The 22,863-nt window shown below is 43.2% G+C and overlaps 1 protein-coding gene across 1 annotated transcript in view; it reads right to left on the bottom strand.

The window, feature by feature from the left end:
* The window catches only part of TRPC6 (transient receptor potential cation channel subfamily C member 6), an 844,345-nt gene that overhangs the window by 171,632 nt on the left and 649,850 nt on the right, over positions 1-22,863 (bottom strand). The window contains exon 6 of the mRNA XM_086935285.1: positions 18,904-19,131. Coding sequence (XP_086791411.1) covers positions 18,904-19,131 — 228 coding nt within the window. The remainder of the gene's footprint in view (positions 1-18,903; positions 19,132-22,863) is intronic.

Raw genomic sequence — 22,863 nt, 5'->3', positions numbered from 1 at the left:
ATAATACATTTAAAATATATCAACATAAAATACTCTAAATAAGAAATTACACATTTTACATCCCACTTACATATAACACATATTCATATTAGCAAACAATATACATCTTTAGTTAAAATAAATACATATAATATGAAATAAAATAAGTTATCTAGAATATTAGCATAAAAAACCCATTAATTGACATTTTACAAATATAGCCATAAGAGAAAATATAATTAAAAGGAAGCTAAAACAACCAATACTACAAAACTATTCAAAACAATAACGAATAAAATAGCTTAACCAATTAAACAAACAATATAAAAGACATAGTAGTTTAACTAAAATATAGCTCAAAAACACCGAAACACTTGAAGAGGAGGAAACTGCTGGATTTTCCTTGAAAAACAGAAGCCTTCAACATATACGACTGTGCATTCACTTCTCCAAGTAAATAACAATTATACTTAAAATAGGAAGTTAAATAACTTTTGCTCTAAAAACAATTCTTAATAAACAATTACTAACAGACTTTTTATCGTTTATCCTTTCCTACAGATTATTCAAGGTTCAAGCAAACTTCTTTGACAAGTACACAGACCACAAAAAAAGTAAGTATACCTAAAAAACGAGTTTAAGCATACTAAAACAGCAACAGTAAAAGATTAAATAACCTAAATGTCCTTAAACATCAAAAACATAAGTGCAAAAAATAAAACTACCTTTTCTCTTCCTACTGAAAAAAGCACCTGCTTCAAGAAGAAGTTTACCAAAGAAAAAGTTTCCAACTAGAGAAAACGTATCTATTTAACTGTATATTATTAAAAAACATTCACTAATAACTATTTTTCTATATTCATGTTACATCAAATAAAGACATAATGATCAAAGGTGCAAAATTTATAACAACACGGAAGGGGACATTTTTACTGTGTTACATGGGATACACGAACAGTCAGGAAAATGCTTCTGCTCAACATAATAATTGGGAATCCACTAAATATTATTCTAATGAATGTTATGGGAGAGCAACTACTAGAGAAATTGTAGCAATTAATGTAAAAGAGCATATCCACCCTCTCAATGTAACAGAAATAGACGTGAGAGAAGTATTAGAAAATATAAGAGAAGCAAGCATTAGTTCTAAAGAACCTAAAGCAAAAATACCTAAAGATCTACTACCCCACATACCAGAACATATAACGGGCCAGTTACCATCAATACCCACTCTAAAATGCATTGGAACTCAAACTAAAAGGGTCACCAGTGAAACTACATCTGCTCCTAAAACATTCAGAGATATAGACATCCCACCACAGATTGCAATGACCCACATGGAGAAGTAATTCCTATTGTATGACAATAAAATCCATGGCAAAAGTATACTTATATTTGCTACCTCTACAAACTTATTAAAACTAGAACAATGTCAAACATGGATGATGGATGGAACATTTTAAAATGTGTCCCAAACCATTCCATTAACTATAAACCATCCATGGTGAAGTTCAAAAATGGAACATAACTTTTGTCTATGCATTACTGCCAAACAAACAAAATAGTATCTACGTGGAACTGTTAAACCAGATCCAGCAACAGACAAACTACTATCCCCCCAAACATTTTTTTTACTTTGAGCAAGCTATGACACAATCTATACTAAAGGTATACCTCCACACAGCCATTCAGGAATGTTGCTATCATTTTAATAAAAGTAAATGGCGTCACCTACAGAAATCTGCATTTGGTGGAGTACGCCACCAGCAACCAAAAAATTATTACACTAGCCTACTTCCCTGCGAATGAAGTAGCTAATCAATACAACATCCTAATAAAAAGTCCCTACTACCAATATAATGAAGGCAAACTAGCTCCCCTAATGGACTACTTTGAGGAGCCATGGCTAGGCAGACTACTTAGGTCAGCACACAAACGCAGTAAGAATTCCACATACCATGGTGGAATATCTACGACAGCTTGGCACAGGAGGCAAAAACAAACACCTCAGTGGAAGAATGACATAATGCCTTCCAATCCAAAAGGACAGGACTACTGAGAAGTAATAGCCAAATCCATCCTTTAAACCACATATAAACTGTACAGGAATCTAAGAAATAATGCACCAAAATAATAGAAATATATTTTGTAAAACTAGTAATATATTATTATTATACCAGTGAAAAAAATTGTTTGATTTTGCATTACTCACTTAGAAAATAAAAATATTATTACTATTATTAAAAAGTATTTTTTATAATTTAATACAAAATACAAAGTAATAAACTACCTACACATAATTGTAAAAAAACATCACATAGTTTCAACAGAGCAACATACTAACTATATCAGCATAACATGACATTTCCATCCACAGTAAATTCATAAAATTAACTTATGATTTTATTGTTGTAGATCTCTGTCCAAATGTGCATAGTCCCAAAAAGTAACCCAACAAAAAGTTGTTTAAACGATAGTAAAGGCCAAAAACAAATGTAAAAATGTAGTTTAAAATAAACCAATGACTTGAAGCAAGTTTGTAGTTTCCATAAAAACAAGACAAATAGTAAAAAAATAACTTATTTAGGAAACATGTAACAAACAAGAAAATCTGTATTAAAAAAAATAGTTTATAATAAACGAATTCAGATTTCCTTAAAAACAACAAAAACGGGATGTCGGACTTCCCTTAGAACAGGCCAGGATAAATTAAACCTGCAAAAAATGTACAAAACACTCTCCCACACAAAACACTACATTAGCAAAAATATACACACATAATACCATACACACAACTAATCAGCAATACATACACTACACATAACTTACATTAAAAAACACTTTTGCCTCCTGTGCCAAGGAGCTGTCATATATATTCCACCATGGTATACCTACGCAATGGCAAATAGCATCCAAAAAACCCTATAAAACACACAATAAACTCACACATAACACTAGAAATATAATATACATAATTATATCACCTCCCCCACCTGAGAAATACCTTAACAATAGGTAAAAGTAAACCTATCTTTACTGACAAAGAGCAGCACCCAACGTGACTTCTTCTCTCCACGAACAACCCAACAATGACACCAATAGACTACCAAATCAAGTCAGCAGTAGAAAAAAAATGGCTGCTTAGTAAAAGTGTGAGAAAAAATAATATCTCCCCCATAGGAGTCAATTGGAAAAGTAGCACACATTTTATAACATGTATATTAAAATGTTTACAAATATTGAAAATATAAAACACATGTACAACAATCTTTTTAAAAATGAATACAAATATGTTAAAATATGTATTAAATAATATTATAACATATATACAAATATGTAATATAGATACACATATTTATGTAATATAATAGTATAAAAATGTATGTAAGATATGTTTGTGAAAAATATTAAAAACTGAACTATATTTTACAAAATACAAAAATGTATATTAGTCAAAAGATATTCAAATAACTTTTTTCTGTATTTGTTCAACATCTAATACATAATGTGTTATATATTAAATAATATTATACCAAATATAACTTTATTTAATATATATTACAAATATTTGTTACTTAACAGTAGAAAAATGTATATAAAATATATTTCAGAAAAATAATTTAAAAAGTAAAACGTTTAAAAGAATCAAAAAATATACACATATCTCAAAATATAAAAAAGTGCAATAACTGTTTTTTCTTCAAAATAAAAAAATACATGTGTAGTGTTTTCTTCTAATAATTATTCATGTTAAAATAATAATGAATTGCAAACATTATGCTTTTCTACCATACCAATGCAGACATTACACATACTACTCTGTCTTCACTACAAACAAACTAAACACTTATCTATAGCACCAAATACTTAAAATTATCTGTTAACACTGCAATACAACTTACTTCAAAGAAGCTTTCGGACACTAATAGCCAGCCACAGCCCGTGCAGGGCGTGCCACCGGGCGGTGACATGGAGCGGGGGAGGGAAAGGGTAGGGGGTTGTAAAATGCGGAAAACGGACGATTTCAGGTAAGTACCGGGAGAAAAAATGAATCTCATTGCGCGCGCTGCATCGCCAAATGTGATGCAGCGCGCAGCAATTATTATTATGATTTTTTTTTGGTACTTACCTGAAATCGACCCGTATTTACAACTTCCCACCCTGCCCCTCCCCCGCCCCATGTTTCCACCCAGTGGCACGCCCTACACGGGCCGTGGCTGCTAATAGGGGTAAATATATATCCCACTGAAACACTAAATAGGTCAGGGAAGGTGTCGGCTACTAAAGGGGCAACAATTCCAATTACCACTCAAATATAAATTAACACAGGGAAGGTGCTGGAGACTAAAGAGGCAAAAACAACAGGTGATGGACCGAATGTGGATCAATGTCAAACATGAACTAATCCTACTCAATAAAACTTATCCCAGGGAAGGTTTTGTACACTAAAAGGGGCAATATTTACTATTACCACTGCAATCTAACTTAACTCAGGGAAAGGTCTGGACACTAAAGGGGCAACATTTAGGGCCTAATTAGGATGTTGGTCGGAAAAGTCGGAGCTTTCCGACCGACATCCTTGATTTGACTACCAACCGCCGAATTACGATTACGGTGGATGGAAGTGATACCAGCCGGTCATTCCGGTTGACTTCCTATGGGCTCAAGGAGCAAGTCGGCCAGTCAGAAACTGCAACATAATCCCTTACGGACGGCGTTTTGCCATCGGGATTAAGATGTCAGTTTCAGACAGGCTTTCCATGTTAGGCTTTCCATTAGGGAAAGTCTGTCGGAATGTGACATATGGGGCAATGCAGGGATTCACAGAAACTCCCATTTCTCTAGGGAAGCTTGTGCTGCAGACGGTTTCCGACTGCAGCACAAGCTCCTATAGAGAAACTAAAGTCTGATAATGCACCATGTGTGGCCGCATTGTAATAGGAGGTGTGGAACCGCCTACCTATGGTCAGTCGGTTCTCACACCGAGATGTCTGCCTGACATCTTAATAGGCCCCTTACTATTCCCACTCCAATTTCGTTTAAGTCAGGGAAGTTGCTGGATACTAACAAGGCAACATTAACCTTTCGCACTGCAAGAAAACTTGCCTTAAAGAAGGTTTCGTACAATAAAATGGTTTAATATTCTACTCCCACTCCATAATAAAATAAGTCAACGAAGGACTTGGACACTATAGGGGCAACAATTACTATTCCCATCCAACTCCAATGTAATGCAACACAGGGAGTGCGCTGGGCATTTAAAAGGCAACATGAACCATTCCCACTGCAATAAAATGTATCTCAGGAAAGGTTTAAGACCTTTAAAGGGGCAACATTTACTACTACCCCTGCAATATAACTAAGCTCAGGGAATGGTCTGGACACTAAAGGGGCAACATGTCCTATTCCCACTTCAATATCACTTAACTCAGGTGCTGGACACAAAAAGCAACATTAACCATTCCCACTGCAATAAAACATCTCAAGGAAGGTTATGGACACTAAAAGGGTTAAATATACTATGCCTACTCCAAGATAAAATAAGTCACAGAAGGTGTTGGGCACTAGAGGGACAACAATTACTATTCCCATTCCAATGTATCTTAACACAGGTAAGGTGCTGGGCACTAAAGAGGCAACATGAACCATTCCCACAGCAATAAAACTTATCTCAGGGAAGATTTTGGACACTAAAAGGGGCACCATTTACTATTTTCACTGCAATCTAACTTCACTCAGGGAAGGGTCTGGACACTAAAGGGACAATGTTTACTATTCCAACTTCAATCTCACGTGACTCTTTGAAGGTGCTGAACACTAAAGAGACAACATTAACCATTTTCTGTGCAATAAAAGTTATCTCAAGGAAGGTTATGGACATAAAAAGGGTTAAATATATTATTCCCACTCCAAGATAAAATAAGTCAGGGAAGGTGTTGGACACTAAAGGGGCAACAATTATTTTTCCCACTCCAATGGAATGTAGCACAGGAACAGTGCTAGACACTAAAAAGGCAACTTGAGCGATTCCCACTGCAATGCAGCTTATCTCAGGGTAGGTTTGGACACTAAAAGGGGCTACAATAATTATTCCCCATGCAATATAACTTAACTCAGCAAAGGGTCTGGACACTAAAGAGGCAACATTTATTCCCACTCCAATTTCACTTAAGTCGGGGAAGGTGTTGTACACTAAAAACACAAAATTAAACATTCCTACTGCAATACAACTTATCTCAAAGAAGGTTTTGGACACTACAAAGGTTAAAAATACTATTCCTACTCCAAGAGAAAAAGGGTCAGGTCAGGTCAGGGTCATGACTGATTTGCATATGGCTGGGTTTAAACTCAGGTGGCAAGCTGGGCAAAAGAACAATGGGTTGGGATGCTACTCCAAGCGATCTCAGTGGCATGCTGAGCAAAAGAATAATGGGTTGGGATGCTAACACAAGTGATCGCCAGTAGTTAGACAAATTGTAAGCATTCCTCCAATCACCTTTTGTGTGTTTGTATGTAGCACCCTAAGTGGCATGGGTATGCCCAGACGTGGGTCCCTTGCTTGCAGTGCCACTGGATTCAAGCTAGCCTTGCTGATGAGGGGTCATAACCTGAAACTGGTCCCAGGAGACTTGTTTCCAGTCAAGGGAGGACCTGGCTTAGCAGTTCAGGCTGGACTGTTCCCATGAGTAGCAGGGTCAAGGCTGATTTGCATATGGCTGGGTCCAAACTGAGGTGACATGGTGAGCAAAATATTGAATGATTTTACCCAGATGACTCGAGGTGAGTGTTTGAAAAGTTTCAACACTATGTCCATCATTTTATTTTGTGATGTTGCTATGTGCACGCTAAGTTGCTAAGGGTATGCCCTGACACGGGTCCCGGGCTCGCTGTGTCACTGGATTCATGCTAACTTGGCTGATGAGGATTGATACCCCCAAACGGTACCAGGATCCTTGTTTCTGGTCCATGGGAGAATCTGGGTTGGCAATTCAGGCTGGGCTGTTCCCTTGAGGGGCAGGGTCAAGACTGATTTGCATATGGCTGGGTACAAACTGGATGATGTGGCGAGCAAAATAACAATGGATTAAACCCAGATCTGTGACTGGGGGTGAATGTTTTAAAAGTTTCAACACTCCTTCCATCAATTTATTTTTGTGATGTTTTTAAATAAACTATTCTCACTCCAAGAAAAAATAAGCCAGGGAAAGTTTTGGAAAAAGGAAGCAATTACTATTCACACTCCAATGTAACTTAACAAAGGGAAGGTGCTGGACACTAAAAAGGCAAAATGAACCATTCCCACTGCAATATAACTTTTCTCGGAAAAGGTTTTGGGCCCTAAACAGGGCAGAATTTACTATTCCTATGCCAATCTAACTTAACTTAGGGAAGGGGCTGGACACTAAAGGGGCAGTATTTACTATTTCCATGGCAATACGACTTAATTCAGGTAAGCTGCTTGACACTAAAGAGACAACATTAACAACTCCCACTGAAGTAAAACTTATCTCAAGGAAGTTTTGGACACTAAAGGGGAAACATTTACTATTCCCACTACAGTAAATCTTAACTCAGGGAAGGTTCTGGACAATACAGAGACAACATAAACCATTCCCACTGCAATAAAACTTGTCTCAAGGAAGGTTTTGACACTAAAAGGGTTACATTTACTATACCCACTACAATATAAATGAAGTCATGGAAGATCTTGGACACCAAAGGGGCAAAATTTACTATTCCCACTACAATTTCACTTGTGTTTTTCAATATTTGTTTCCGTTTTTACCAAAATTAAAAAATTGTATTACAATTTTATTAAATGTTCCTAACTTTTTGTAAATATTTGTTTTACAAAGGAATATTAATAATTTATTATCAGATATCACATGAAAATGTATCTGAAAATATATTGTTTCAATTGTATTTAGTAACCAAATAATCTATAAAAGATTTGATTTTTTTTAATAAAAGTGTAATTTTTTAAATAATCAATATAATTCCTTTACAAAATAAAATATTACTTGCCCTGGGGTAACTATAATTCTTGCCCCTCCCATGTACAGTTTTTTCATCAATAATTTCACTGCATATTGCAGTGATATTCAAATTGAAGTCTTAGAAGATGTCCTGATATAATATGTGGGGTAATTAGCAGTGCATGGCGAATACGTGAATTATAGTTACCTTAGGACACAAGTTATATTTACTTGAGATAACTATATCTACAACTGCTGAATTTCTATGGTTTTGTGTGTGTCAAATCTGAACCTAACTATAACGTATGTGTAACCTTCGTTTTTTCAGTGAATTTCTATGGCTTGAAAAAAAAATCCTACCTATAACGTCCATGTAACCTTTCTTTTTTTTAGTGAATGTCTATGGTTTTTTAATGCTATTTCCTACCTATAACGTCCCTTTAAACTGGGTATGTAAAAGGGCGTGTGAGTGCGTATGTGACTGGCTAGGTGGGTCTGTGAGTGGGTGTAGGAGTGACTATGTGGGTGTGTGAGTAGGTGTGTGAGTGGCTGTGTAGGTGTGTAAGTGGTTTTGCGGATGTGTGAAAGGTTGTGTGGGTGTGTAAGTGGGTGTGTGAGTGGTTGTGCGGATCTGGGGTCTGGATACCCGGATCCAACCGAAGAATCATGGTGCTGGAAATAAAAAGGTTTTTGGACAATTTCTTTCCCATGAGGGATCCCTCACACACCCCTCCATTAGTCCCATGGGGTCAGGGTACCTCTACCCTGACTCCTTTTATCACTTTTAATTTCAAATTTGTTTTATTGAGTTTAAGAACTACAGTAGACACTACAGTACAAAAGAAATGCATCAGGCATAGAATGCGGACGATACAGATAAGTATGTCTTCTCTACTGATCAAATAGCAGGCTAGGTTTAGTTGACTTAACAGAGGTGCAGTGCCAAGGCTGCAAATGGCATGTGTAGTGAGGTAACAAAATTGTAGGAATACAAACCAGAACTCCAGCCCCGATCCCTGCCTCCCCCACCCCTCCCTTCCCACCCAGTGTGCCGCACTAGTGGAACAATCATGGATGCATTTGTGGTGTAAGTATCGCAGTTATCCATGGGATCACGGAGGATCATGTGTGGTCTCCGTAAGTCGCAGTAAGCGAAGATACCTGGGGCAGGTGATCTTGTTAAATTCTTTGGATAAGAGGGAAAGTACCGGGAGCCAGACTTTCCGATAAGCAGTCGTGGAATGCGTGCAAGTGGCATGGATACGTTCCATCCCCAAGGTGAACCAGATTTTATGCAGCCATCCCGTGTGAGTGGGCCTGGTGGTCGAGTCCCAGAGTGACAGAAATTGTTGTTTTGCAGCTTGCATGGCAATCCCCATTTGGCGACCTCTGGGGGATATAAGGGGAAAGGTGAGTGCATTAGGTAGACCTAAAATGGTGTAAGCAGGGAGTCTAGGGATTTCAGTATCAAAGGTAGAGTCAATGTCATCCAGGACCACCTTCCAGTAGTCCTGGATTTCACAGCACTCCCAGAGGAGGTGAGTCAAGGTGCCCCTTTCTCCGCAGCCTCTCCAGCACAGCACGCTACGTGTCGGATTGCCCTTGTTGAGCCGGACCGGGGTGAGATGCCAGTACATGGCCAACTTCGTCGCTGTTTCCCTACCTGCGGTGTTGCGGGTGGTATGAGAGGCTCTATAATATACATAACTCCATTCCTTAGGTGACAGGGCCCTCCCCAATTCTGCCTCCCAGAATTTCTGGCCAGCCGACTTGTCCGAAGCGGCAGGGGGTGTAAGCATTTTGTAAAGGTGTGATATGAGATGCCTATCCGAGTCCTTCGTCACCAGCCACTTCTCAAAATCTGTCATAGGTCTACCAACCAAGGGGGCAATGTCTGGTTGTGTGAGCCAGTGTCGGAGTTGGAAGTATTGAAATAGGTGGGGTGAGATCACATCATAGCCCTGAATGATGTCTGCAAGAGGGAGAAAGTCCCGTAGGTCGAAAAGATGACAGGCAGAGAAGCAGCTAATATCACGCCACTGCGGAAATACATGAGGAGCAGTGCCTGGTGTAAACTCGGGGTTATCCAAGATAGGGGTAAGTGGGGAGGGGAAGGTAGTCAACCCTTTCTTTACAGCGACCGCGTTCCAGACTTGCATGACGGTGCGAGTGATGGGGGATCGCAAGAGATAGCGTGGCTGGTGTTGCCGGGGGAGGAATGGAACTTTCCAGAGGGATGTCTGGGCCATTGTCCTGTCCTGGAATAACCAACACTTCTCGGATTCCGGTCGGAACCACTCCACCAGATATTGGAGTTGTGAGGCCTGGAAGTACTGCAACAGATTGGGGATCCCAAGGCCCCCTTGATCCGTAGTTCTGTATGCTAGTTGTTTATGTAAGCGTGCACGCTTACCTTCCCAGATAAAATGATGGAGGGCATCTTGTAGGCGCGCGATTGTGCCAGCCGGAGGAAACACCGGAAGGGTCTGGAAAATGTATCGAATTTTGGGCAAGGCCGACTTTTCACTGCGGCTACCCGTCCTAGCAGGGAGAGGGGTTGCTTGGACCAAAGCGCCAGATCGGTTCGGATTTGGGTGGTGAGGGCTGCATAGTTAAGAACTATTGTTGACTCCGTAGACGAGGTGAGAGTGACACCCAAGTATGGGAGTTACACGGTCACCAATAGTCTTCCCCCATACGCAAGTATGCTTGCCCGCGGTTGGGCTTTTTTGCCCAGCGGCAGTAGGAGGGAATTCCCCCTGTTGATTTTGAAGCCGGAGACAGCTCTAAATGATTCCAATTCTGCAAGGAAGGCGGGAACGGAGCGGTCCGGTCGATCCAGAGCAGCTATGATATCATCGGAGTAAAGGCCGATTACATGAGGTTCCCGGCCGAAGGTAATGCCGTGAATAGCAGGGTTGTCGCAAATCCTTTGCACGAGGGGCTCTACATACAGGGCAAACAGGAGAGGCGAGAGGGGGCACCCCTGTCTCGCGCTGCGCTGGATCTCAAAAGGGCTCGAGTGTAGGGCGCCTAGGCAGACCCTAGCCTGAGGTCGGTGGTAGAAGCTCGCAATCCAGGCCTGGAAGCGGTCCGCCAACCGAAAGCGCCACAGCACCCGTTGAAGGTAGGTCCAGTCGACCCGGTTGAACGCCTTCTCAGCGTCCACAGCCAGCAGTGCAGAATCCGAGTTTTGGAAGTGGGCCTTGTCAATCAAATGGAGTATCCTCTTAGTGTTATCGCTGCATTGGTGATTCGGCACGAAGCCCGATTGGTCGGGCTCCAGGATTCCGGGCAAACATGGACTAAGATGTGCTGCAAGGACCCCCGTAAAGAGTTTTAGGTCCAGATTAGGTAAAGAGATAGGCCGGAACGCGGAGCAATGTGTGGGTTTCTTACCTGGTTTAGGCAGCACTACAATTTCGGCTGCAAGCATATCTGGGGGATGGAGCTTGGGCCTTCGAAGGAGTTGAACAGCTTGGTGAGGATAGGAGCTCGAAGTTGGCTGAAGGTCTTATAGAACCTGGCCGAAAAGCCGTCGGGCCCCGGAGATTTGAGAGGGCGAAGGCGCGAGATAGCAGCGAGTACCTCCTCCAGGTGGATAGGGGCATCTAGGGTAATCTGTGTTAGCTTGAGATAGCTCTGTGATCTTCGCCGATTCCAAATAGGCATCAACATCCTCCGGTGAGACAGAGTCGGCGCTATATAAAGTGGCGTAGAAGGTCCGGAACGCCTCCGCGACCTGGGTCTCCCCAGTGATATCCAAACCAGAGCCGTCCGTAAGACTAGTGATTTTGGAGCGTTGGGTTTTCGCCCTCAGAGCACTGGCAAGCAAGCAGCAGTTTTGTTCCCCCAACGTAATAAGTATGGCAGAGGCGAAGAGTGGCAAATTCAGCCCTGTCTGTATCTAGGCTGGCTAACTGGGATCTGGCGGACTTCAATTGTCTCCGGACATGCGGAGCACCGGTGCGGCTGTGAATCCTCTCCAGTTCGGAGACCCGAGCAGTGAGTTCAACCCGTTTCACCTTGCGGACCTTGGCCTCGGCCGCTGCGATTGCAATAAGTTTGCCGCGGGCCACCGACTTCAAAGCCCCCCATAGGGCCGACACCGATATCTCGGGGGTATCATTGATGGCCAGATAGTCAGTGAGGCACATATGAAGCTGCTTGGCGATGTCCGGCCATTGTAAGAGGGTTTCGCGCAGTTGCCACGACCCGGGGGGACGGGTGGATGCGGAGACCCGGAGTGTTAACTCAACCGCGTCATGATCCGATAATGCCGCTGGTAAAATGTCTACGTCTCTGAGGGTGGTGAGCAGTTCAGAGGAACCCAAGTAGTGATCTAACCTGGCATATGTGCGATGTACGTTGGAGTAAAATGTGAAATGTAGCATGTTGGGATGTATAGCCCTCCATAGATTCATCAGATCTCTCTCATGTAGCCAGTCCTTACCGGCGGTCGTAATGGCCCCAGTGTCCCCATAGCGGTGTCCCAACCTGTCCATATGTGTATCCATCACTAGGTTGAGGTCCGCCCCGATAAGCAAGAGGGAGGTAGGGGATTGAAGTGATTCGGAAATGGCGCCTTTTAAAAAGGCTTCTTGTCCCAAGTTTGGGGCATAAAGGGAAACTATTGTGAAGCTCTGGCCCCCCACTAAAAAGGTGTACGCTAATAACCTGCCTTTGATCTCCCCCATCTTGTCTCCCACACTGCCCCGGAAGCGCGCGGACACCAAGATAGCCACCCCTGCCTTTTTCGCTGGGAGAGATGAAAAGAACTGCTGGGGAAAGGCTCGTGAGCGCATCCTGTGCCAGTCTTTAGGTTGGAGATGGGTTTCCTGCAATAAACAGATGTCGGCCCCGGAGTTCTCCAGGTACGAGATCACATCCCTCCGCTTAATAGGGTTATTCAAGCCCTTCACATTAAGGGTTAATATCTTCAAACTGGAGTCCATCATGGGGGGTCAGACGGGCTTTGTGCTATGTAAGTGCGATCCCCTTGTCGGATCCGATGAAGATGCAATGAACATCCCAGCCCCACAGAACCCCCTGGCACACTGGGTCCCTCCCACAGTCCCACTCCCTACCCACCGCCCCAACATCGCCCCAACTGTCCCTCCCCACCTACCACCCTCCCCCCGAAACCCCAACTCCCAAGCCAACTTCGGCCCAACTGGCCGTCCCTTCCTCCCGTCTCCCTCCCGGAAGCCCCAATTCCACCCACGCTCCCATTCTCAACCCCCAAACTGTGTCAAGATAAAGTCCCAGTCCTGTCAGTCCAACACAGGGCTGTGGTGAAAAGTATCTAGTAGGGTGAAGTCCAGTAATGACCTGCACGGCCCCCCGACCCCCTCCCCACCCGGCTGCAGAACATGCTGAGACAGTCCCCCCTGGCAAGAAGAATCAATCAGAGGACGAAGTGTCCTTGGCCACCTCCAGAATGGCAGCAGCTTTTTCTTGAGAAATGATGTGGGCTTCGGGCTTGAAGCGCAGTTTAGGAGAGCGTCGACGACCTGCTGTCTGCCAGCCCCCTCTGGATTGGCTCTGGGAGGGCCCCAAGGGCGATGTGTCGTCCGGCAGGTCAATGTTCAACAAGGCACAAGTGTCTTTGAGGGATCGCATCTGATGTAGGGCGCCATTCCATCTGAATATCAGGCGAAACGGGTGACCCCAGGAATAAGGAACCTCCTGTTTCCGCAGAAAGTCCGTAGCCACCTTGAATGTTTTCTGCTTCTGGAGAGTGATAGCCGATAGATCCTGATATAAAGCAATGGGGTGTCCGCGGAAGCGGAGGGGTTGATTAGTCCGGGCCTCTCGAAGGATCCTTTCTTTGAACGTAAAGTCGGAGAGGATCGCCAGAATGTCCGGTGGCGGGGCGGACGAGCGTCTGGGAAGCTCTACTCTATGTGCTCTATCTATCCTAATGTCAAAATCGGAGGGTTCTCCCAGAATGTCCCGAAAGAGATCTTGCAGGTGGGCCGTAATGTCCGACTCCTCCGAGTTCTGAGGGGCCCCCCGACCCGTATGTTATTGTGACTGGACCGGTTTTCAAGGTCTTCAGCATGGGCCTGAAGATCTAGCTGTTGGTCTTGGAGCCGGAGGACTTCCTGCTAGAGTTGCTCGACTTCTTCACTCCTAGCGGTGTCTGCGGTCTCCACAGCACCCACACGTTCTCCGAGGCCCTCCACATCCCTCCTAAGTTCTCTCACTTCTCCGGCAATGTCCTGTTTCAGGGATTTGAAGTCCTCGTGGAGAGAGTTTAACAGCGATTCCAGGAAGGATTTAGTGATAGGTACTTGATCGTCAGATGATGTCGGCTGGGACTTGGCCGTTTCGGGGGAGAACGGCCCTTTTTCGGCCCGTGTCTGAGTTTTCGCCATAATTACCGGGAGTGTGCGTTCCCCCTTGTTCCTGAGACCCACCATTCAGGCACCCACGCCCAGCCCAGGTCTGGGTGCGAAACCTGGGGACGTTGAGAGGTATGGCGCGGAGGCGCAGACCCAAGCGTGGTCGTGACGACGTTGCTGTAGGCCACAGTGTCTCACTATCGGGCGGGTTCGGTGTTGTTAGCCCCTGGGGTAGGAGGCGGATTGCTCCGGCGGCGTGAAAGCTGGGTCACAGTCCGGCAGGCCGACAAGAGACAGGTGGGCCATGTGGTAATGTGGATATGGCCCCGCAGGCGCCAGAGCCAGACCCGTCGACAAGGGGCCGGCCAGCACCACGGGAGCAACCCCAGTCATGACACAATCAGTAGCCCCATAAAGGAGCTCTCTGGCTTCGCAACGTGGCTCCCTGTACGGCGAGTCGGCGTGCATATGCCAGGGCCCCCTCGCTCTTAATTCTCCGTAGCCCCTTCGGTCACTGTCTCTGCAGGCGGGATGCAACCCCGGGACTCTGCCGCTAGTGCCTCAAATGGTGCATAGGCCCGTCCGGGCCAAACGCCGGGAGCCCGATCATGCCCCCGAGCTTCTTGCTCCCCCTGACACCCAGGCAGGCTCCTCACTTTGCAGGGGGCCTCCGCGATCGCCGCGAGGGCCAAACTCGGCGACGCGCTGCGATGGGGGGAGTCTTCCGCTGCGTCCGACTAGGCCCAAGCCGGGACCTCGAGTAGTGTGTCCCCCGTCGCGGACCGGTACTCGCCCTCCGGAGCTTCAGATGATGAGCACCTCCACTCAACAGTGCCCGCTCCCTTCTGTGGCCAGAGAGCAGAGGGCGGGGGAAGCGTCCGCCGGCCCGCTGCAGGTTCAGGAGGCCGGCGTGCAGAGAGCAGAGCGGCGCGGCTAGAGGGTTGGTGCAGCTGCCATTACGGGCCGGCGCCGGACCGCTCGTGCCCCGCTACTCAAGTGGATCCAGGGGCGCTTCAGGTGGATCTCAGGCGAGTCGGAGCAAAGCAGGGAACTCCTGTCAGCCTCAGGGGTGCTAGGATGCCAGGGGGGGACTTAAGGGCGATGAAAATGGAGTTTAGCAGGGATAGAGAAGGGGAGCCACCAAAATCTCTGTCTGCTCAGGCCGCCATCTTGGCCATGCCCCCCCTTTTATCACTTTTGAACTTTATTTTGCCTTCTAGGAACCGAGTTGCGATGAACAAAATGGCGGCTATACCCACTACAACATGAATTAAGCTGATTGGCTCTCGGGTGTCTGTAAACATTCCAAACAGTCCGGTGCGGCCGCCATCTTGTGTCTCTGTAGGATCGAGACACAAGAGGTGGAAAAAACAAAGGGGGAAATCACCAAAAGGGGGCAGGGTTGACCCCCCCTGACCCCCTAGGTTTGATGTGGGGGCTATAAAAGGGCCCCGCAGGGCAAAAAATATATATATTTTTTCGATTTGCGCGGGGGAGCGCCCGGTACTCGCACCACGGAGCGTATCGGGGAGCGTACCCCGGAGAAAAAAGAATAACAGAGTTTTTTTTAAATGTAGGTTTTTTTTTATAAATTGGAGGTAGTTCTAAAAAGTACTGTTTTTTAATTCTTTTTGTTGTTTTATTTTTTATTTATTGTTTTTTTAACATTTTTTACTTTTCTGAACAGTTTTATATTTTTTTTGTATTTTTTATGGGGAGAAACAAAAAACAGGGAATTATAAATGGCTCAACTGGAGCAAAAAAAACAGGAAAAAAATTAGGGTTTCTTCGGGCACTTGTGGTTATAACCAGCAATGTTGATGAGGGTAATACTCTTCTCACCATAAGTAATTGTTTTGCCGCAATATATGCAAACGATTTTTATCACCAAACTTAGTCTGTAAATTTGGAACCATCTGACTTGCCTCTGCACCCGATGGAGTGGGTTCTTTGGTTGTTGAGGTGCTGGCAGACGATTGTGGAAGGTTTCTGGACAGTTCTCTCACCTCTGCTGCAGAATAGTTATTGGGGTGCAATCGTTGCATGTGCCGAATCATTGTGGGATTCCCAAATTAATATTTTTTGCAGGGTTCCCCCTGGATAGTACAGCGCCACAGATGAGACAAGTCACCTTTGCAGCGTTTACCTTCTTTGCACCCCTTGGGATTTCAAAAAACTCCCATATAAAGTGCTCCTTATGTTTACGTGGGGCATTGTCTTCAGGCAGGAAATGCCTTATCTGCCTTCTCTCCTCCTCCTCCTCCTCCTCTTCTTATTGACCACCAATGTGATGTTGTGGTGGTCCTTGTGGTGGTGGTGCAGATGCTCCAGCTGCTGCTGCTACTGTAGCCATTTCTCTAACAATAGAAGCAGGTCTTCCTCACTCAAACAACAAAGTGAGAATGAGGAAAAAATTGTGGGGGCTTTCACCATTTGGAAAACAAAACTGTTCTGAACCAATGAAAAGTGTTATTTTCAGGTTACATGACCTGGGCTTTCATCATTTGGAAACCAAAAGTGTTCTGAACCAATGAAAAGTGTTATTTTCAGGTCACATGACCTGACGCGCTTACGCTACGCGCCCGGGGGCGCGTAGCGTAAGGGCACGCCCTGGGGTGCTTACGTAGCGCGATCGTATGTGCTCCGGCGCTTCCGGGTGCGCTTACGCCGTGCGTCATAGCACGCATCACGCGGCTACGGGATACGTCACAATGATGTTTTCGTTGGCGGCAATAGTGCAAACGGGGCGCTCACCGGTACGCGAACCGGGGCGCGGCAAAACTTCGACATGTCATGAGTGATGTCACTGACCATGTCATGAGTGATGTAATAATTGATGTCATCAGCAGTGCATTGCACGCGCAAGTTATAGTGAGTCCGACTAACTATAACGTGGGAATTTCAATGGTATTCTGTCAGTAAAATTTCCAGCTAACTATAACTGGTGTGAAACCTATGGTTTTTTCAGTGAATTTAATAGGTTTTTTAAATGCTAATTCCTAACTATAACTGGTGTGAAACCTATGGTTTTTTCAGTGAATATATATATATATATATATGTATATATATATATATATATATTTATACACACAGTGGCACATTTCAACAGCAAGTCTTGCTCAATCTTAGCAATCTGAAGAGGGAAAGGGTACGTGTGATATATGAGATTCAGATTCACACAAATGCAACATGGACATCAAAATGAGACAGGTCGATCTCCTATAAATAATGGCATGTGTACTGAGCATGGTAACAGAGACTCTTCTGATTTTGCAAATGTAATAGACTTTCTCACTTATTTTATGATTGTAAAACGCACTGAGTGGAATATGTAAGGAATTGGCAAACACAACAATGATGAGAAAGTTGCGGCTAATGTAATAATATGATGTCATAATGAAATTTAAGCAGTGAGAGTAACTGTGAAAACAAAGAGTGAAAATGGTAGCTCAACTATGATGCAGAAGATTGCTTTCATGTGCATTTTTAATTTAATATTTCATTTTTTCAATGTAATCATAATGTTTTTTTGATAAGTGTCACAAACTACAGCTCCCACAATGCTACAGAGTGGCCAATGAGGGCTCCTATATAAAAGTTGTGATCGAAAAACAACTCACCTACTGTGAGCAAGACGTGTTGTGGAAATGCGTCGGTGTGTGGCCATGGACAAGACTGTTTGGCGAAATAAATTGCTGTGAAATATGTTATTACCTGGAGTGCAACGTTCTTCTTTATTTGGATACAGATCTCGGAGACGGGTCAATCTCCGATGTGTGCACCGGCCTGAGTGAAGGCGCTGCATTGGACCGCCTTTGCAGAAGTGTGTATCATATTAACAGAGGCACAAAGCATAATGAATGGATTGACTGAATTATTCTCATCCTCTGGTAATGATTCGGGGCAGGATTAGTCCAACATTTTTGATTGCCTACGCCATCATATGCAGGGACTAACAATATTTAGACCTGTCTTGGCCCTACCTGAAAATGGGTGACCAGCCCAAAATGCTAAACCTCCCTAGACATTAACACCAGCAATCACAATCTGATATTAGTCCCACCAGTAAGCTGCAGTTTCACACCTAACAGCACATATATATGTGGTATATGCATGATTTCCAGACCACATGCCATAACAGATGAGAAACTCCAGAGGTTAAAAAACCCGCGGGAAATATTTTGGTAGACTGAATTCCTCACACACAGGAAGATTACAGATTGTTAAACAGGGCTAGACTGCAGTAACACATGGCAGGCATGTGATGTTAGTCGCTCATTATAATTATTCCCGTTTTTAGGTAGAATGAGACCGGAAAATATAATATGTGACAAAGGAACAATGCTGAATGATTACAGATATATCTATAGCTGTGTTTTACATAACATTTGTTCATAATGAGTTCTATGAAACAAACTTTTTGAAAGAGGGTGCAAGGTTCACATCATTTTCATTTCATGAAAAATAAAAGAGGTGGTCTGCTGAAGTGAAGAGCAACTATTAACTATGATAAGAGCTATTTGTTTGAAAATCAATTAAAATCTACTTATATGAAAACAAAGTGAGCTGCTGCCAGATGCTTTCTCTGTGTACTAACTCACCAAAAGTGTAGTATTCTATTTCAGGAGGCAGGGTTGCATTGGCCAAGTCCTTGATGGTCGCATCAACATAGTTCTGAGCTCTGGAGGCATGCCAAAATGCCATGAACCTTGCAATGAACGATGCTGCAAAAATTGCTAACATTCCGAAATCAAGAATATTCCATAACTCAAACATATATTCCCGTGGGCCTTGAGACCAAATTTCCTTGCACTCTGACCAGATCATACCTGAGAAAAGACAGAAAAGGCAAAAATGAAAAATGTAAATATGATATTTTAACTTGAATGGTAAACTGTATTACAGGTATCTTTATTACTTTGAAATTGACTCCGTGATGTTGGACAAAAATAATCTCCAATGCCTAAACTCTCTCCACAAGCAGACAAAACGCAATCTTCTTTGAAGAGAGTTTATGAAAATATGGGAGTGTGCACAACATTGTATTTGGGCTACTTCACCTAATTGCCACTATGCTTTTATGTATAAAAACCCTGACAAAGATGTTTAATCCAGTGAAGAACTTTTGCTACCCCACACTTTTAAAGCTAAACTGGAAGCACTATCTACAGAAAAGACTGAAGTGTGTTTCAGACAAGGTCAGTCTGCTGTTACATCTTAAACCATATTCTGCTTACCAAATATTAGTTCCCTAATAATTTACCCCCACCCCTTGTAATCTCTATGAGTTTCTATGTCTTTAGTAGGTAATTCAATGCCGGTCTTTGTAGTGTGCTAGGCTGTACACTATTCAAACTGCTCAGCAAGTGTCTTGAAAGGATTGTACAAACCGTTGGTTAGGCGGTCATTGACAAAAGAACAATGTGGCCACAAAGACACTTGGGAGAAACAATCTTATATTCCACAGTCTGTCATTTCACAGCTTTGGTAACACAATTATATGGGCTATGCAGTCCCATTTATAACTGTTCGCCTAAGTCATGAGCACGTACGACCGAATGGTGAGTGGCCATATTTTATGCAACGTTGGTGCTTTGGGGACGGCATCGTGAATGCAGTAAGTGACACACTTTTATTTTAGAAACTTGCAGTATCCAATTTCATTACAACATTGAGTTCTTATCAAATATTTTGCATTAGAAGTAAAAGATTTACTCAGATCTGTGCTTTGCTTAAAAATAATCATGAATCTTATTCTCCAACATTGCACTATGTTAAGAATCAGCTCCCTGTTTCTTTAATTTCTTTGCAATCTGGAACAGGCACAAGGATAGAGGAAATGGATGCCACGTTACCACCACCACCTTTTCTTAAAGTCCCTACTGAACCACCAAGACCAACACAGAGTGGCACCATTCATTCAGTGTGTACTTGGGGCTCTAGATGGCCATCATTTTAGAGTCAGTAGAAAAAGATTCATTTTGGAGCACTGTTTGGGAATTGAAGGACAAAGAGTGTTCTGGGTGAGTATGAGGAGGTAGTGAAGTCACTTGATAAACAAATTGTAACCCAAAAAAGCCTTGGCTATAGGAGGTTTACAATTTTTTCCAGTGAATAATTTGCTGGAAAATATGTGGACTCATTCATAGCAAAATTGAGAGGAGTAGCAACAGAATGCGAGTTTAGGGAGCTAGAGGAACTTGTCCTCAGTGTGCAAATTGTTGAAAAATGTTGCTACAAGGTAATCCATGAAAGGCCATTTACAAACATGGACCTGTTACTTTAGGAAGCCATTGACATTGACAGTAGCATACAATATTGCCAAGTAGAAGCTAAGGAAATCAATCGCTGTGTCAACATGTCAGTGATGGCAATCACATCTTCACAATGAACAGAATTTAGGACTTGACACGACATGGAGGTTGTTAAACCATCTCTCTACAATACCAACACTTCCTTTAGATTGGATATGCAAAGCACATTACCAAGAGTAAACTATGTCATGCTATTTATAAGACATATGTCAAATGTGAAGAAATTGGACATTTTTCCAGAGCGCGTACAAATATGGGGGAGAAAGAGGATGTGTGCACAGTCGACGTGATTGTGAAACTTGAGAGTGTGAATTGGCTAGTTCTATCCTTGACTGTATTTCAAATCAAGAAGCCAAGTGTATTTTGGTCTGTGAAGGATATCATAGCAGATGTGGTGATTGATGGCATGCCTCTAAATCTAGTGGATGATTTGGGGGCTAAAATAATTATTATGTAAGAAGAAACAGGGAATGGAGCATAGGGTTACATCCCATGTAATTGCCACAGCATACACAAATCAACAGTTTGATCTGGATGCATACTTTTGGGCAGTCATTGAGTTTATGGACAAAGGAATCAGATGTAATGTGTTTGTGACGAACAACGGCCATGACAGTTTGGGCTTGATGCACTAGCGTATGTTAGATATGGTGCTGGGACAAAGTGAAGCGGTGTAAATCACAGTGGAGGTCCTTGAGGTAAATTGGAAAACTAAGGTCAGATCCATTGAGCGTCAGGCAGAGCTTGCCTCAATATTCAAAGAAAATGTATAAATGTGTATAGGGAAAGTTATAGAACCAGTTGAGGCATTACTGTGGAGTGCATCTTTCGTGATATGTCCTCATGAATTACACCAGAATGAGACTTTCAGTTCCACAGGGTGGGAGAGGGAGAGAAGCCCTGTGGATTCTGTGATAATTGCTTAGAATTAAGGGGAGAGGCGTGCTTCTTTGCAGTAGGGCAAGTGGAATATTTTAGTCATATATTGACATCAGATGGCATCAGACCAAATGGGAGTTTGTTAAGAGGGATAGCTTGTGTGCAGAAAGAAACCGGTAAGAAAGAAGTGATGTCATTTCTAGGTCTATGCAAGCTCTATGTGAAATGTGTAAGTCTGTAACCTTGCCATTAAGATTGAACCTTTAACAAGGCTGTTGAAAAAGACTGAAGTATCTCGATATGACAAGGAATCACAGTAGAAAGGAAACCTGCTGTGCAAAGGCTTATTTTTCCCGCAGCGAAACCATTTTTCCACGTGATGAAAGGCCTTCTCCCAAAACCCCACCAAATGTGGGCGTGATCCATTCACTTCCCATCCTGGAAACGTGTAACTCCAGCCTATGGCTGATGTCACTTCCTGAGGGTGTGAAGAGGTCAGATTGAAGTTTATGAAAGCCCACAAACATACCTGTTTGCGGGTGTTAATAACCTTTAGAATCTAAACCGTGTCTCACCTCTTTTCTAAGGTTTACTCCTGCTGAATTCTCTGCACTAAAGGCAGAGGAATCGTAAAAATAAATCTATTTACACCTGCCAGAATGCACTTTTTTTATTTCAATCATGTGTAAATAAGGTATATTTGTTCAAAATACCTTTGCGAATAGGGCCCAGAATGTTTTGAACCAGACAAAGGTTTTGCCTGAAGACTTGTGCAAGCTATTTCTAGGTTGGACTAGATTACCATTCTTTTTTCAAAAATGTATTCTGAAGGTAAAATCCTAGGACCTGGTGATAATAGTCCATGATAGTGCTACAGACTATGTAACTTACATTTGTGCCCTCCTTGCTACTAACAACTTGGTCTAAATGACTCTGATAGTGTTTCAAATCAAATTCTGCTAGGTGTTTCCTTGGCAACATTAGTGTCCCCACTGCGAGTGCCATAATATTATTATGAGTGTGACATTCATAGCATTTTGCATGTAAGTAGGCCACACCTCCTCCTGAAACTTGCACACAATGCGGGGATGGTTGGTATCATGCCCACCATTTTTATTATGAAATTGTAAGCCCAGTCATTTCAAAGATAAAGCATGTGCATTTGTTCAGAAGGTGTCCTCAGGGAACAAAAAGGGTTGCCCACCTAACACCTTTGGACTGGGTGACAATTTGGAACACAATTATGCTATTCAATAAATCAGATAAAGTATGTAACCTTTAAAGTCCTTACAAAGTTCCCCCAATTAGCACAAAGCACTTCCTCTGTAATGTTTCAGTAGATTCTAAGCCGGAACCTTTCACTCACCA

Source organism: Lissotriton vulgaris, chromosome 8, assembly GCF_964263255.1.
Source record: "Lissotriton vulgaris chromosome 8, aLisVul1.2, whole genome shotgun sequence".
Taxonomy (NCBI): Eukaryota; Metazoa; Chordata; class Amphibia; order Caudata; family Salamandridae; genus Lissotriton; species Lissotriton vulgaris.
The sequence above is the reverse complement of the archived record's forward strand: the minus strand, read 5'-3'. Positions and strand labels throughout refer to the sequence as shown.